We start from the raw sequence: 18,143 nt of genomic DNA, 5'->3' as shown, positions 1-18,143 counted from the left end.
GAACAGCAGGGATGAATTCAGCTGATTTAGCCAGGGTTCGTAGGCAGGAGGTGCGATCGTGTGGGTTGCTGTGACCAGGTGCGCTGGGACGAAGAGTGAGAGTGCGCTGAGCCGACTTTTGAGTGTTTTATGGTCTTAACGGGCTTTGGGGTGTTTTGGGGTCTTCGGGGTCTTTTGGGTCATTTTAGGTCTTTGCGGTAATTTGGTTCTTTGGGGTATTTTGGATCTTTTAGTCTTAAAGGTATTTTGGGTTATTATTTTTTATATACAAGATCGAGGCTCGTGTAAGAGCTTCTTTTTTTGGGGGGGGGGGGGGGATACAAGGTCGAGGCTCGTGACAGAGCTAACATTAATCACACAAAAAGTCAAACCGACACATGAAACATATAATAAGGGGAGCGGTAGACAAGATGGGGGGAGAGGGGGAAGGACACAAACACAACATTTGAGAGCAGGGAAATCAGGAGATCTGTGGTCGGGAGAGGGCTTGGGGGGAGGAGGTGTGGGAAGGGGGGTGGGGGATGGGAGAGATTAAAAAACACATGGACAGCTATGACTTCCAGGAAAGAAGTCGGTATTTCAGAAAAGTGGATCTGGGGTGAATTAACGGGGGTAGAAAAGATCAAGTTTTTGGATGGGGGAAGATAAGAGATGGTGGTGAACAGCTGTTTTTAAAATCTGGAGGGAGGAGTGGGATTGAAGAGAGTGAGCGAGTTTGTTCCAGAGGCGGGAGAAAAGAGGAATGAAAGAGTGAAGGTGAGCAGATAGTCTTGATTTTGGCAGTTTCACCAGAAGAGGGTTGCTGGCAGATCGTGTGCGACCTGTCGGAATATTTGGGGGACAGAGCACAGACAGGGATGGGGGGGGCCCTCAGAGTTGGTTTCATCGCGGGAGATTCCAATGATTCTGAAAGCTTTTGTTTCAACAGCGTGAAGCTGAGCTAGGTGTGAGGCAGGAGCACCAGCCCAGAGGGGAGAACAGTATTCCATTGAGCTTCGGATGAAAGCTTTGTATGTGGTGAGGAGCTCAGGAAGGACTTCACACGACGGAGGATGCCCAGTCGACGACTGGCTTTGGAGGCCAGCTTGGAAATGTGGTTTTCCCAAGAAAGATCATCGCAGATGGTGAGACGCAAGAGCTTGAGTGACAGAACTTCTTGGAGAGGATTGTTGAGAAAGTAGATGGGAGGGTTTTCCAGATGGTCTTTTCGGAGAGACATCGTGAGAGTGAGATTTGTCAGGATTGAAAGACAAGGTCCACTTGTTTGACCAGTCTGTGATTTTGTCCAGGTCTGCAGAGAGTGAGGAGGCTACAGACTGCCGATCTGAGGGATTAGGTATGGAGCAGCAGAGAGTGGAGTCATCAGCAAGAGATAGACAGGATTTTCCAGGGAGTTGGAGAGATCATTGATGAAGACCACAAAAAGCACAGGGCCCAGAGCACTGCCTTGGTGAACTCCAGCCTGAAGAGGAAGGGGAGATGAGATAAATCCATTCAGGGCCACACGTTGACTACGACCAGAGAGGAAGTCCGCAAGCCATGCGTGGAGATTTCCATGGATACCATATGAGGACAGTTTGGTGAGCAGAGCAGGGTGCCAGACCATAATCGAAGGCACGTGATATGTCAAGGGAGACGGCTCTAATTTCCTGTTTGACATTGAGGACCTCCATCCATTGTTGAGACAGCAGAAGCAGCATGTCCAGAGTCGAGTGACCTGGTCTGAATCCAAATTGATGATCAGAGATCAAGCCATTGGAGAAGAGGAAGGATTTGATATCTGAAGCAAGATGGATTCCATGACTTTGCTGATAATTGGGAGCAGGCTGATTGGTCTGTAGTTTCAAGGATCTGTTTTTGCACCTTTTTTGTGTAAAACAGTAATGTTGGCCGATCTGCAGCGATTTCCCACCATTAAATCAAGATGAAGCAGATTTTTTTCGGATGAGTATGCTATTTACCTCTGCTATCGATCCAGGAATGTTTATTTTTGGTGCAAAGAAAATCCTCATTTTTATGAGGAAATTGAACAGCATCCTCCTCATGTCATGATGTGGGCAGCTATTTCAGAAGATCACTTCATCGGCGATATTTTTTTCATACAAGTGTCAATCACACTGCTTATTTGAACATGCTTCAGATGCGGTTTGTTCCACAACTGTATGAGAGAGGTCTCGAGGCAACAGCTATCCTGCAACAAGGTGGTGCACCAGCACATGATGATCTCGCAGTTAGAGAATATTTCAATGGCAATTTCAGTGGACGATGGATTGGACGTGGATCTGAGATAGTGTGACCTCCTCAAAGTCCAGGCTTCACAACATGACAACTCACTTTGGGGCATTGTGAAAGAGGAAATTTCTCATCTCTACCTAACAACAGTTGAAGACCTCAAAACAGCTGTCAGGGGCTGCTTTTATGACCTCCAATACTCAACATGGAAGAAGATGTCCAGAAGAACATGGAGAAAAATTCAAAGTTGTGCAGAGAATGGAGGGGAGCATGCAGATAAATTCTAACTAAATTCGAACAGCGTGCATATGGACTTTGTGGCCACTCTGTAGAACACATCATGCTTCGTCATTGCACTTCGGCATGCATAAACATGCACACTCTACCTCAGCGGAAAAATTAGTATGCAAATAGAAAGTACCCACAATATAAATAGCTGGCCGCTCATGGAACCGGAAGTGATAAAGGGGGGTTATCTGTACCAATTTTTGCTGGCTTTCAGTGGTGAATGTGATCAATACACAAACTTGTTTTTTATTACTGAAAAAAATTGCAAACTTCTCCATGTTCTGAGCCGATCCGGGACCAGAAAATCCTTTTGCCAAAATTACCGAGCCAGATCCAAACTGTTTTTGCTTCCGAGTTTTGCTTCCTCGTACTAAACTGTTCCTTGAGGAACCCCACTGCTTACATCCTCCTAGCAAGACATCTTCCCACTCACAACAACTCTTTGCTTGCTTTCACTAAGTTTCCAATCCAGTTAGTCACCTGACCAGCCACTCCACAAGCCCTCAACTTAGCTAACAATGTCCTATATGGTACCTTATCAAATGCTTTCTGAAAATCAAGATATATGATGTCAACTGCACTTCCATCATCCACCCAATCAGAAATGACTTCATCTAAATCTAATAAATTTGTTGAACAAGACCTCCCTCCATTTGGTAAATCCATGCTGCCTGCCACTATTTGGTTTGAATATACACTACTTCTAGGTCTCCTTCCGAGGTCGGCAAATTGAGTACCAGCTTGCTGGGATGAATGATCCCGGTGTGTACCCCGGTTTAGAATAGGTACACCGTATCCCTGCGCATCGTAAGAGGCGACTAAGGGTTGGCGTAAGGAAGGGCATCCGGCCATTAAAACATTGCCTCAAACAGAGAACCATGATTGTCATGGGCCCGCAAGGTTAACCCCCGCTCTAGCGGGGAAAATGGCCTTAAAAACGATCATTCATTCATTCATTCATACACTACTACATTTAAACAGTTCCCCATCTGATCCCAAGTTAACATCAACACCGTTCCCACAAATGCAGTTAAACCAACTGATCTAGTTTCCCAATTCTTCTCTGTGGTGTTACATTTGATGCACATAATCCATTCTTCCATACTCCTGGATGCATATTATCTGGCCCTGGAACTTTATGTTATCCAACCTACCTACCTTTATAGCCTGGTGTTGGCTTAGCGGTTAGGGTGTCAGCTTGGGATCCTAGGATCCTGGGTTTGAATCCCGGTCGATCGCTGAATTAACACCAGGGGGGTTGACTCAACCCGTCATCCTTCTGAGGTCGGCAAATTGAGTACCAGTTCACTGGTAATTCCCTGTGTGCCGCAAGACACGACTAACAGGGTTGGTGGCAGGAAGGGCATCCGGCCATAAAAGATTGCTTCAAAAAGGGGACCACGGTGCCCAAAAAAGGACAACCCCCACTCTGCAGGGGGAAAATGGCCTCTAAAGGCGGTTCTACCTCCCTACCTTTATGTTCCTACCTGAAACTCCTCTAAAAGCCCTTCCTCAACCCCTATGGTTATACAATCTATAAATCTGGTGCCTGTATTACTCACAGTCCGTTAAGCTGGCAATTCCCGCCAGTGTGGTGATTGGAACGTGTGGCATCTCTCCATTCATGACTGCCGTGCCAGCAAGGGCTTGAACAGGAAGTGGATGCAATGCGGAAGCAAATGGGTCCCCTGTGCATCAAAAAAGGAAAAGTATATAAATAACCATGAACATGTATCACAAAACCCCTTCACCATTTCGGCATTTGACACTACATGAAACAACAGCGACTGCCACACATGCCCTGAATCACAGGGGGTTGGCCGCACAATGTCTCATTTGTGGTCTACACAGGCAGATCTGGAAAAGAAGCTCGGCAATTGCATATATTTAAAAAAAAAACGCTTCCTGCTTTGTGAAGGATGAAAAAAACAGTAATTTGGGCACAATACACGCATCAATTGTGGTACGTGGTTCCTGTACCATGTACCAGTGAAGTGGTTGTCAAGACCAGCTCCCTCGGTGGTCATGTGCTAACTGTAAACCAACAACAAATGCATATGCAGATAATGACGTCACTCCCCCACTCAGTGAGTGAACTGGCCCGTTAAAAGGACAATATAATGGTCTCAAAAATGCTGCAGTGTGACCTAACCTATAGGGGGGCTGTAGTGGAGAGGATATGCTTTTTCAGCCTTCACAATACCTATCTATCACATCAAACCAAGTATGTACATTATAGATGAAATAATAATGAGCAATCCCAATGACAATACTTAGAAAAGCAATTCCATAAGTAACAATTTAGTGCTTTAAAATGGAGGGAAAAAACAACAATGCAGCAAAATAAATAGCATTGAGGCAGTAATATCGTACAGCACATATGACGTGGAAAAAATTCGGTTATGGTTCCAAGGTTATAGTTTACCTTTTAATTAATCTACCATTCATAATCACCAAATTGTAAATAGAAAACCACGATAGAATTGGAGGGAAATTGGTAGGAGGGAGAGGGCTCAGGTGTGTCATTCATAAAATAGAGATGCTACTGTAGAACTAGGTTTATAACTGAAATTTATTTTAATGCGAATGTGACCAATGCATCGCAATTAAACTGCCATTCAGAAAATGGAGTAGCGAGCTGTGAATCAGGATTAAACTGACATTCGGAATTATGGAGTAGTGAGCTGTGAATCAGGATTAAACTGACATTCGGAATATGGAGTAGTGAGCTGTGAATCGGGATTAAACTGGCATTCAAAATATGGAGCAATGAGCTGTGAATCAGGATTAAACTGAATATGAATGAATGAATGATCGTTTTAAGGCCATTTTCCCCGCTAGAGCGGGGGTTAGCCTTGTGGGCCCCATGACAATCATGGTTCCGTTTGAGGCAATGTTTTTATGGCCGGATGCCCTTCCTGACGCCAACGCTTGGTCGCCTCTTACGATGCGCAGGGATACGGTGTACCTATTCTAACCGGGGTACACACCAGGATCATTCATCCCAGCGAGCTGGGACTCAATTTGCCGACCTTGGAAGCATGACAGGCTGAGTCAACCCCCCTGGCGTTAATTCAGCGATCGACCGGAATCAGGATTAAACTGACATTCGGAATATGGCGAAGTGAGCTGTGAATCAGGATTAAACTGACATTCGGAATATGGAGTAGTGAGCTGTGAATCAGGATTAAACTGACATTCGGAATATGGAGAAGTGAGCTGGGAATCAGGATTAAACTGACATTCGGAATATGGAGTAGCGAGCTGTGAATCAGGATTAAATTGACATTCGGAATATGGAGTAGAGCTGTGAATCAGGATTAAACCAACGACATTCGGAATTATGGAGTAGTGAGCTGTGAATCAGGATTAAACTGACATTAGGAATATGGAGTAGTGAGCTATGAATCAGGATTAAACTGACATTCGGAATATGGAGTAGTGAGCTGTGAATCAGGATTAAACTGACATTCGGAATATGGAGAAGTGAGCTGTGAATCAGGATTAAACTGACATTCGAAATATGGAGTAGCGAGCTGTGAATCAGGATTAAATTGACATTCGGAATATGGAGTAGTGAGCTGTGAATCAGGATTAAACCAACGACATTCGGAATTATGGAGTAGTGAGCTGTGAATCAGGATTAAACTGACATGAGGAATATGGACGAGTGAGCTGTGAATCAGGATTAAATTGACCTTCGGAATATGGAGACGCGAGCTGTGAATCAGGATTAAACTGACATTCGGAATATGGAGTAGTGAGCTGTGAATTGGGATTAAACTGACATTCAGAATATGGAGAAGTGAGCTGTGAATCAGGATTAAACTTGCATTCAGAATATGGAGTAGTGAGCTGTGATTCAGGATTAAACTGACATTCGGAATATGGAGTAGTGAGCTGTGAATCAGGATTAAACTGACATTCGGAATCTGGAGTAGTGAGCTGTGAATCGGGATTAAACTGACATTAGGAATATGGAGACGCGAGCTGTGAATCAGGATTAAACTGACATTAGGAATATGGAGACGCGAGCTGTGAATCAGGATTAAACTGACATTCAGAATATGGAGAAGTGAGCTGTGAATCAGGATTAAATTGACCTTCGGAATATGGAGACGCGAGCTGTGAATCAGGATTAAACTGACTTTCGGAATACGGAGTAGTGAGCTGTGAATCGGGATTAAACTGACATTCGGAATATGGAGAAGTGAGCTGTGAATCAGGATTAACTTGCATTCAGAATATGGAGTAGTGAGCTGTGAATCAGGATTAAACTGACATTCGGAATATGGAGTAGTGAGCTGTGAATCAGGATTAAACTGACATTCGGAATCTGGAGTAGTGAGCTGTGAATCAGGATTAAACTGACGACATTCGGAATATTGAGTAGTGAGCTGTGAATCAGGATTAAACTGACATTCGGAATATGGAATAGTGAGCTGTGAATCAGGATTAAACACATTCGGAATATGGAATAGTGAGCTGTAAATCAGGATTAAACTGACATTCGGAATATGGAGAAGTGAGCTGTGAATCAGGATTAAACTGACATTCGGAATATGGAGTAGTGAGCTGTGAATCAGGACTAAACCAACGACATTCTGAATTATGGAGTAGTGAGCTGTGAATCAGGATTGAACTGACATTCGGAATATGGAGTAGTGAGCTGTGAATCAGGATTAAACTGACCTTCGGAATATGGAGAAGCGAGCTGTGAATCAGGATTAAACTGACATTCGGAATATGGAGTAGTGAGCTGTGAATCGGGATTAAACTTGCATTCAGAATATGGAGTAGTGAGCTGTGAATCGGGATTAAACTGACATTCGGAATATGGAGTAGTGAGCTGTGAATCAGGATTAAACTGACATTCGGAATATGGAGTAGTGAGCTGTGAATCAGGATTAAACTGACGACATTCGGAATATGGCGTAGTGAGCTGTGAATCAGGATTGAACTGACGACATTCGGAATATGGAGTAGTGAGCTGTGAATCGGGATTAAACTGACATTCGGAAAATGGAGTAGTGAGCTGTGAATCAGGATTAAATTGACATTCGGAATATGGAGTAGTGAGCTGTGAATCAGGATTAAACTGACCTTCGGAATATGGAGAAGCGAGCTGTGAATCAGGATTAAACTGACATTCGGAATATGGAGTAGTGAGCTGTGAATCGGGATTAAACTGACATTCGGAAAATGGAGAAGTGAGCTGTGAATCAGGATTAAACTTGCATTCAGAATATGGAGTAGTGAGCTGTGAATCAGGATTAAACTGACATTCGGAATATGGAGTAGTGAGCTGTGAATCAGGATTAAACTGACATTCGGAATATGGAGAAGTGAGCTGTGAATCGGGATTAAACTGACATTCAGAACATGGAGTAGTGAGCTGTGGAATCAGGATTAAACCGACGACATTCGGAATATGGAGTAGTGAGCTGTGAATCAGGATTAAACTGACATTCGGAATATGGAGTAGTGAGCTGTGAATCGGGATTAAACTGACATTCGGAATATGGAGAAGTGAGCTGTGAATCAGGATTAAACTGACATTCGGAATATGGAGAAGTGAGCTGTGAATCCGGATTAAACTGACATTCGGAATATGGAGTAGTGAGCTGTGAATCGGGATTAAACTGACATTCGGAATATGGAGAAGTGAGCTGTGAATCAGGATTAAACTGACATTCGGAATATGGAGTTGTGAGCTGTGAATCAGGATTAAACTGACATTCAAAATATGGAGTACTGAGCTGTGAATCAGGATTAAACTGACATTCGGAATATGGAGTAGTGAGCTGTAAATCAGGATTAAACTGACATTTGGAATATGGAGAAGTGAGCTGTGAATCAGGATTAAACTGACGACATTCGGAATATGGCGTAGTGAGCTGTGAATCAGGATTGAACTGACGACATTCGGAATATGGAGTAGTGAGTTGTGAATCGAGATTAAACTGACATTTGGAATATGGAGAAGTGAGCTGTGAATCAGGATTAAACTGACATTCGGAATATGGAGTAGTGAGCTGTGAATCAGGATTAAACTGACAATCGGAATATGGAGTAGTGAGCTGTGAATCAGGATTAAACTGACATTCGGAATATGGAGTAGTGAACTGTGAATCAGGATTAAACTGACATTCGGAATATGAAGTAGTGAGCTGTGAATCAGGATTAAACTGACATTCGTAATATGGAGAAGTGAGCTGTGAATCAGGATTAAACTGACATTCGGAATATGGAGTAGTGAGCTGTGAATCAGGATTAAACTGACATTCGGAATATGGAGTAGTGAGCTGTGAATAAGGATTAAACTGACATTCGGAATATGGAGTAGTGAGCTGTGAATCAGGATTAAACTGACATTTGGAATATGGAGAAGTGAGCTGTGAATCAGGATTAAACTGACGACATTCGGAATATGGCGTAGTGAGCTGTGAATCGGGATTAAACTGACATTCGGAATATGGAGAAGTGAGCTGTGAATCAGGATTAAACTGACATTCGGAATATGGAGTTGTGAGCTGTGAATCAGGATTAAACTGACATTCAAAATATGGAGTAGTGAGCTGTGAATCAGGATTAAACTGACATTCGGAATATGGAGTAGTGAGCTGTAAATCAGGATTAAACTGACATTTGGAATATGGAGAAGTGAGCTGTGAATCAGGATTAAACTGACGACATTCGGAATATGGCGTAGTGAGCTGTGAATCAGGATTGAACTGACGACATTCGGAATATGGAGTAGTGAGCTGTGAATCAGGATTAAACTGACATTCGGAATATGGAGTAGTGAGCTGTGAATCAGGATTAAACTGACATTCGGAATATGGAGAAGTGAGCTGTGAATCAGGATTAAACTGACATTCGGAATATGGAGTAGTGAGCTGTGAATCAGGATTAAACTGACATTCGGAATATGGAGTAGTGAGCTGTGAATCAGGATTAAACTGACATTCGGAATATGGAGTAGTGAGCTGTGAATCAGGATTAAACTGACAATCGGAATATGGAGTAGTGAGCTGTGAATCAGGATTAAACTGACATTCGGAATATGGAGAAGTGAGCTGTGAATCAGGATTAAACTGACATTCGGAATATGGAGTAGTGAGCTGTGAATCAGGATTAAACTGACATTTGGAATATGGAGAAGTGAGCTGTGAATCAGGATTAAACTGACATTCGGAATATGGAGTAGTGAGCTGTGAATCAGGATTAAACTGACAATCGGAATATGGAGTAGTGAGCTGTGAATCAGGATTAAACTGACATTCGGAATATGGAGTAGTGAGCTGTGAATCAGGATTAAACTGACATTCGGAATATGGAGTAGTGAGCTGTGAATCAGGATTAAACTGACATTCGGAATATGGAGTAGTGAGCTGTGAATCAGGATTAAACTGACATTCGGAATATGGAGTAGTGAGCTGTGAATCAGGATTAAACTGACATTCGGAATATGGATGACATTACAAATGTCATCCAACACCATTTTGATATTTGAACAGTACATGGCTGCATATAGTTTGAAAATTATGACGTCGTCGGTCACGTGGTTTGGAAGCTATCTTGGATAGAAAAACGAACCTTGTCCTATCAGCATGAAACTTCACAAACACGATCCCCTACCCATGCATATGCAGAGTTTACATTTTTGATGTCATATGTCACATGGTTTGGCAGCCATATGAACTTGAAAGCAGATATTTAATAAATAAAAAATCCCTTCTCCAAAATCAGACCATCTTCTTTCATATGTAGCAAACGACAGCGGGGTAGCATTATTGAATGAGGGTGTGGCTGTGCCACTGATGCAGTGCCTTCTGAATGTTAGTGCAGGAATTTGGAATTTGGCCAGAGTGCCGGCAATAGCTTGCCTACTCTTCGCAAAGGAAACCGGAGGATCCTTAACATCCACCAACAAATGTCGATACATTGTTTGTCCGGTTTAATGTCCATCCGAGGGACCGCACACACATTGATGAAGCACCATGCCTGTGAACCACTGCAATGACAGTTTATAGCTGGGTCGGGATCAAACCAAGTCTAGACAGCTGAGGGACGTGTGGGCATACATCTCGGCCATCCCCCCAGGCCACTGCTCAGATTGAGGGTGTGAGGCGCCCGGCGGCGCGAGATCATGGGCGGGCATGGGAGGGGGGGCACGCACGTGTGGGGTGACCGTGCGAACATGGCTAAACAACGCGGTGCTGCAAGTGTACCAGGTGTAGATATGTGTACTTATAGTGCATGCAAGTGGACATGGTGGGGGAACCATGCGGTCCTGCAAGTGTACGTGGCGGAAACGCGTGTAATTTGTGTACAGACGTGTCCGTGGTGGGGAGACCGCACAGTCCTGTAAGTGCACATTGCGTAGACATGTGTACTTCCAGTGTATGGAAGTGTATGTGACTGGGGGACCGTCCCCCAAGTGCACGTGGCGTAGACGCATGTACAGGGTGTTTCAAAAAGAGTTCTGACCAACTATCATGTAGGTCTCATGTGGCACTGCCGAGAGGTAGTCTGACACCTCCTGCTTCAGATCATCAGTGTGGCAAGGTGGTTGACGTAGACAGAGCGGTACCCAGGACAACGACGCAGTTTCTGAAGAGTTGCTGCAGGAAAGTGATGGTGCCACCAGCTGTATGCGGGGGTGCACCATCCTGCATCAATCAGGTCATGCTCAGCTGGTTTGGAGTGACCTTTTGGGCTAAATCATTTTGGAACTTCTGGAGCACGGCCCGGCAGCGCTCACCGCTGATCGTCACAGTCCTGCTGTTGTCATTCTCAAACCAGTAAAGCGCTAGCATTCCCCATCTGGCATTGAAAGCGCAGAATCATGTGACATTACACCCTTTCAGTTACCTCTCAGTGACGTCAGGTGGTTCTGCCCCCCAGAAAATGTTGTTGTGGTTGTAAATTTAGTCTCATACCACATGGCCAACACTTTTGTCTTCTGCTCCACTGTCAATGGCATAGTTGAGCTACGGAGCTAGAAATCCCGGGGACCAAATACCCCGATAACACCACCAAACCCTGAAAAGGAAAACAGTATCGGCCAAAAAACAAAGAAATGGCAGGAAGTCAAAGTTGTATCAATCTTTTTGAAACACCCTGTACTTCCAGTGTATGCAAGTGTACATGAGGCGGAAACCACATGATCCTGCAAGTGTACATGAGGCGGAAACCACATCATCCTACAAGTGTACATGACGAGGAAACCACATGATCCTGCAAGTGTACGTGACGAGGAAGCCACATGATCCTGCAAGTGTACATGAGGCGGAAACCACATGATCCTGCAAGTGTACATGACGAGGAAACCACATGATCCTGCAAGTGTACATGAGGCGGAAACCACATGATCCTGCAAGTGTACATGAGGCGGAAACCACATGATCCTACAAGTGTACATGATGAGGAAACCACATGATCCTACAAGTGTACATGACGAGGAAACCACATGATCCTGCAAGTGTACATGACGAGGAAACCACATGATCCTACAAGTGGACATGACGAGGAAACCACATGATCCTGCAAGTGTACATGAGGCGGCAACCACATGACGAGGAAACCACATGATCCTGCAAGTGTACATGACGAGGAAACCACATGATCCTGCAAGTGTACATGAGGCGGAAACCACATGATCCTGCAAGTGTACATGACGAGGAAACCACATGATCCTGCAAGTGTACATGAGGCGGAAACCACATGATCCTGCAAGTGTACGTGATGAGGAAACCACATGATCCTGCAAGTGTACATGACGAGGAAACCACATGATCCTGCAAGTGTACATGACGAGGAAACCACATGATCCTGCAAGTGTACATGAGGCGGAAACCACATGATCCTGCAAGTGTACATGAGGCGGAAACCACACGATCCTGCAAGTTTAAGTGACGAGGAAACCACATGATCCTGCAAGTGTACATGAGGCGGAAACCACATGATCCTGCAAGTGTAAGTGACGAGGAAATCACATGATCCTGCAAGTGTACATGAGGCGGAACCACATGATCCTGCAAGTGTAAGTGACGAGGAAACCACATGATCCTGCAAGTGTAAGTGACGAGGAAACCACATGATCCTGCAAGTGTACATGACGAGGAAACCACATGATCCTGCAAGTGTACATGACGAGGAAACCACATGATCCTGCAAGTGTACATGAGGCAGAAACCACACGATCCTGCAAGTTTAAGTGACGAGGAAACCACATGATCCTGCAAGTGTACATGAGGCGGAAACCACATGATCCTGCAAGTGTAAGTGACGAGGAAATCACATGATCCTGCAAGTGTACATGAGGCGGAACCACATGATCCTGCAAGTGTAAGTGACGAGGAAACCACATGATCCTGCAAGTGTAAGTGACGAGGAAACCACATGATCCTGCAAGTGTACATGACGAGGAAACCACATCATCCTGCAAGTGTACATGAGGCGGAAACCACATGATCCTGCAAGTGTACATGAGGCGGAAACCACACGATCCTGCAAGTTTAAGTGACGAGGAAACCACATGATCCTGCAAGTGTACATGAGGCGGAAACCACATGATCCTGCAAGTGTAAGTGACGAGGAAATCACATGATCCTGCAAGTGTACATGAGGCGGAACCACATGATCCTGCAAGTGTAAGTGACGAGGAAACCACATGATCCTGCAAGTGTAAGTGACGAGGAAACCACATGATCCTGCAAGTGTACATGACGAGGAAACCACATGATCCTGCAAGTGTACATGACGAGGAAACCACATGATCCTGCAAGTGTACATGAGGCGGAAACCACATGATCCTGCAAGTGTACATGAGGCGGAAACCACATGATCCTGCAAGTGTAAGTGACGAGGAAACCACATGATCCTGCAAGTGTACATGAGGCGGAAACCACATGATCCTGCAAGTGTACATGACGAGGAAACCACATGATCCTGCAAGTGTTCATGAGGTGGAAACCACATGATCCTGCAAATGTAAGTGACGAGGAAACCACATGATCCTGCAAGTGTACATGAGGCGGAAACCACATGATCCTGCAAGTGTACATGAGGCAGAAACCACATGATCCTGCAAGTGTACATGAGGCGGAAACCACATGATCCTGCAAGTGTACATGAGGCAGAAACCACATGATCCTGCAAGTGTACATGAGGCGGAAACCACATGATCCTGCAAGTGTACATGAGTAAACCACATGATCCTGCAAGTGTACGTGACGAGGAAACCACATGATCCTGCAAGTATACTTGAGGAGGAAACCACGTGATCCTGCAAGTGTACATGACGTAGACGCGTGCAGTTCCAGTGTAAGGAAGGGTATGCGGCCGTGGGAAAAAGTGAGGGTGGGAGACTGCATGCACCGGGGGACAGGGGAGGGACGGGAGGGAGGGGAGGGAGGCACTGTGTGTACGTGATGGGGGGGACGGGGGGGACGCAGGGTCACGTGTGTACGTCACAGGGTGAACGCGGGGCCCCAGGTGTGTACATGGTGGGGGGGCACGCAAAGCCCCAGGTGTGCACATGGCTGGGGGAACATGGGGCCCCGGGTGTGTACATGGCGGAGGGCATGGGGAGCCCCGGGTCTGTACATGGCGGGGGGAACGTGGGGCCCCGGGTGTGTACATGGCTGGGGGCACGCGGGCCCCGGGTGTGTACATGGCTGGGCGCACGCGGGGCCCCGGGTGTGTACGTGGCGGGGGGCACGGCAGCCCCGGGTGTGTACATGGCGGGGAGCACGGGGGGCCCCGGGTGTATGTGGTAGGGGGCGGGGGGCACGAAACCCCGGGTGTGTACATGGCGGGGGGCATGGGGCATGGGGGGGCCCGGGTGTGTATATTGCGGGGGGCACGCGAAACCCCGGGTGTGTACATGGTGGGGGGGCACGCAAAGCCCCAGGTGTGCACATGGCTGGGGGAACATGGGGGAGGAATGGGTGTGTACATGGCGGGGGGAACGTGGGGCCCCGGGTGTGTACATGGCTGGGGGCACGCGGGCCCCGGGTGTGTACATGGCTGGGGGCACGCGGGCCCCGGGTGTGTACATGGCGGGGGGCATGCGGGCCCCGGGTGTGGACATGGCTGGGGGGGCACGCAAAGCCCCAGGTGTGCACATGGCTGGGGGAACATGGGGGAGGAATGGGTGTGTACATGGCGGGGGGAACGTGGGGCCCCGGGTGTGTACATGGCTGGGGGCACGCGGGCCCCGGGTGTGTACATGGCTGGGGGCACGCGGGCCCCGGGTGTGTACATGGCGGGGGGCATGCGGGCCCCGGGTGTGTACATGGTGGGGGGGCACGCAAAGCCCCAGGTGTGCACATGGCTGGGGGAACATGGGGGAGGAATGGGTGTGTACATGGCGGGGGGAACGTGGGGCCCCGGGTGTGTACATGGCTGGGGGCACGCGGGCCCCGGGTGTGTACATGGCTGGGGGCACGCGGGCCCCGGGTGTGTACATGGCGGGGGGCATGCGGGCCCCGGGTGTGGACATGGCTGGGGGAACGTGGGGCCCCGGGTGTGTACATGGAGGATTGCATGGGGAGCCCCGGGTGTGTACATGGCGGGGGGAACGTGGGGCCTCGGGTGTGTACATGGCTGGGGGCACGCGGGCCCCGGGTGTGTACATAGCGGGGGGGCACGGAGGGCCCCGGATATGTACATGGTATGGACGGTGTCGCGTCCCATTACGGCATTAGTCGTCGTTGTGTAATTCTTCAGCCAGGATATGTAAAAACGATACCGTACCAGGTTTAACAAGTCAGGGAGAGAAAGCCACTTTGTGTGTTCGTTTGTCAACATCAGCAAGAGATTAGAGTTCATCGAACAGTGAAAACAAATTGCGTAAAATAAACACAAATATATTCGTGAAACTGTAATTCCACCTCAGGGCCTGTTCACTCGTGACCCCCAAACAGTGGGGTTCAAACCCCGATCTTACCCCTTTCCGCTCGCATGGAGGCGTGGGGGACTCCACGGCGTCCCAATTCGTCGACTTTCTCTCAGAGAGGATGAAAAACTCCCTCAGATTCGCCAAACAAAACCCGCGGCCTCTGCTCCGGGGAAAACCCGCCAACGCCGGCCTCGCATTTCTTCTTCCTCTTCGATATTACCTTCGACACTTTTATTCCTCACAACCGCTCCTATTCCCTTTTATTAGACAAAAGAACATCTATTCGACATTTCAAATAAGATCTACTGTTTGTCTTTCGCCAATTGTTTTGTTTCATCACTTGTTGTGGCCGCACAGCTTCTTCTTCACAGGCGTTCCGATTCTTGCTTTTGTTCCTGTCGATTTAAATTTTCACCTCGAACTGAAAAATACATTTTTATATTTACAAAGATAGAAGACTTTTAGTGACCTCGATAATTTTAACATTCGTAGCGGGGGTTTGAACTGTGAATGTACATAATAAATGGACGATCCGATCGAGTGACGTCACGATGGCGGAACCCTGAGCGAATTTCGGAAAAATATTTCACCTCATTTTCCATAAAACGTTTGTACGAGTTTCTAAATATCTAACTTCGTTTGTTCCACCATACACTCCATTGTGTGCGCCGTCTTCATCGGAGGTTGTACATTTCATTGGTTCTTTGTAATTTTCTTTCGGTGAATAAATGATTCATTCATTTTTTTATATTACTAAATAAAATTTGTTTTTTTGACATTAAACGTTTACTATCTCAGTAACGGGGAACATTTTTTTACCACATTTACCACAAAATATTTGGCAGCCAAGTTCCATGACACATCGACCCGGAAGTTAAAATATTCAGCAGCCAATTTCGACTTCCGAGACATATCAACCCGGATGTCTTATTGTCTTTCCACCCGTTTAAAAATGTCCATGAGGCGAGGCGAGGTTACTGGTGATCAATTTCGCAATGTTCTTGCGTGTCCAGCGATTAATGAAGCTACAACTCGTAAGAAGTGAATGCAACGTCGTCATTGGGAAAATCCCTCAGTGCAAAGAAACGAAATTAAATGTCGGTAATGACTAATGTTGCTCACCTTGGTAATCATAATGTGCCTCCGTTTATTGGTTACTTTCTATGCAGGTTCGGATAACGTGTTCGTTTCATTGCGGATGTGGAGGAATTTGTATGTCGACTCGTTCTCAAAAATACATGATATTTATATCTGTTCATGTGTATCCACACATCACACATATCAGTTCACGAGAACGTATGTGGTATGAGGGGGAGATGAGAGTGAGGGGAGAGAAGAGAGTGAGGGGAGAGAGGGGAGAGTGGGGAGAGAGAGGAGATTGAGGGGAGTGAGGGGAGAGAGGAGAGAGAGAAGAGTGAGGGGAGAGAGAGGAGATTGAGGAGAGAGAGAGAGGAGATTGAGGAGAGTAAGGGGAGAGAGAGGAGAGTGAGGATAGAGAAGAGAGAAAGGGGAGAGAGAGGAGATTGAGGAGAGAGGGGAGAGAAGAGAGTGAGGGTAGAGAAGAGAGAGAGGGGAGAGCGAGGAGATTGAGGGGAGAGAGGAGTGAGGGGAGAGAGGTGAAAGAGAGGCGAGTGAGGGGAGAGAGGTGAAAGAGAGGGGAGAGAGGCGAGTGAGAGAGTGAGGGGAGAGAAGAGAGTGAGGGGAGAGAGGTGAAAGAGAGGACAGTGAGTGGAGAGAGGCGAGTGAGAGAGTGAGGGGAGAGAAGAGTGAGGACAGTACGGGGAGAGTGAGGACAGAGAGGAGAGTGAGGACAGAGAGGAGAGTGAGGACAGGGAGGGGAGTGAGGAGGGAGGGGAGAGATAAGACAGTGAGGGGAGAGATGAGAGAGAGGAGAGTGAGGGGATAGAAGAGAGTGAGGGGAGAGAGGAGAGTGAGGCGAGTCGGGGGAGTGAGGAGAGTCAGGGGAGAGAGGACTGAGGATAGTCGGGTAGTGAGGAGAGAGAGGAGTGAGGAGAGTCGGGGGAGAGAGGAATGAGGAGAGTCGGGGGAGAGGAATGAGGAGAGTCGGGGGAGAGAGAGGAGTGAGGAGAGTCGGGGTAGTGAGGAGAGTCGCGGTAGTGAGGAGAGTCGGGGTAGTGAGGAGAGTCGGGGTGGCGGGGAGAGAGAGGAGTGAGGAGAGTGAGGTTTTTTCCCCATTGTGTAAAACTCTTCGTGCACCATCAATCTCAAGATGTCCAAATGTCAAACACGTCTCTGCCCGGGGGATTCCCACGGGTTCCTCACTGGTCTAATAAATAAAATTAATTTTTGTCCGTTCGCATTTTTGCAAAGACTGCTCGGCCAACAACCACCAAAAAACAACCAAACCAACAACAATAACCACCAAATTTGGCACACAGACCGAGTCGGACCAGGCGCTTGTTCTAAGAGTATTTTCATCCGCCACCTCAGCTTTTAAAGACCCTAAATACCCTTTTTACAAGCTTGAGAGATGACACCCCTTAAGACCCTTAACCCCTTAAGACCCTAATTAAGACCAATGAAGACACCAAACAACCTTAAGACCCTTTATAACCACGAATACCCCAAAGACCCTTTGTAATCATAAAACCCCAAAGATCCCGAAGACCCCCAAAGACCCTCCAACCCCAAGGCCATTAAGGCCCCGGATATTCTTTAAGACCTTAAAGACCCTTAACATCCCGAAGACCCT

At 46.9% G+C, this 18,143-nt stretch overlaps 2 protein-coding genes across 4 annotated transcripts in view; one reads left to right on the top strand and one right to left on the bottom strand.

The window, feature by feature from the left end:
* LOC137421314 (nipped-B-like protein A) overlaps nt 1–15,805 on the bottom strand; it is a 622,227-nt gene extending 606,422 nt beyond the window's left edge. Inside the window, exons 1-2 of the mRNA XM_078772631.1 lie at nt 15,479–15,805; nt 4,083–4,208 (exon numbers count right to left, since the gene is read on the bottom strand). Of these exons, the coding sequence (XP_078628757.1) occupies nt 4,083–4,208; nt 15,479–15,494 (142 nt within the window). The 5' untranslated portion in view covers nt 15,495–15,805. The remainder of the gene's footprint in view (nt 1–4,082; nt 4,209–15,478) is intronic.
* A 523-nt stretch (nt 15,806–16,328) lies between these two features.
* The window catches only part of LOC137421305 (uncharacterized), a 26,999-nt gene continuing 25,184 nt past the window's right edge, over nt 16,329–18,143 (top strand). Inside the window, exon 1 of one of the 3 annotated variants that reach the window (XM_068107210.2) lies at nt 16,329–16,527. In XM_068107210.2, coding sequence (XP_067963311.1) covers nt 16,426–16,527 — 102 coding nt within the window. In that variant the 5' untranslated portion in view covers nt 16,329–16,425. Of the gene's footprint in view, nt 16,528–17,307 lie in introns of those variants that run through there. The other 2 variants (XM_068107212.2, XM_078771581.1) reach the window with 2 other exon arrangements.

Source organism: Myxine glutinosa, chromosome 2 (assembly GCF_964187855.1).
Source record: "Myxine glutinosa chromosome 2, kmMyxGlut1.1, whole genome shotgun sequence".
In the NCBI taxonomy this organism is placed as follows: Eukaryota; Metazoa; Chordata; class Myxini; order Myxiniformes; family Myxinidae; genus Myxine; species Myxine glutinosa.
Note: the sequence above shows the minus strand (reverse complement) of the source record. Positions and strands in the feature narration are given on the sequence as shown.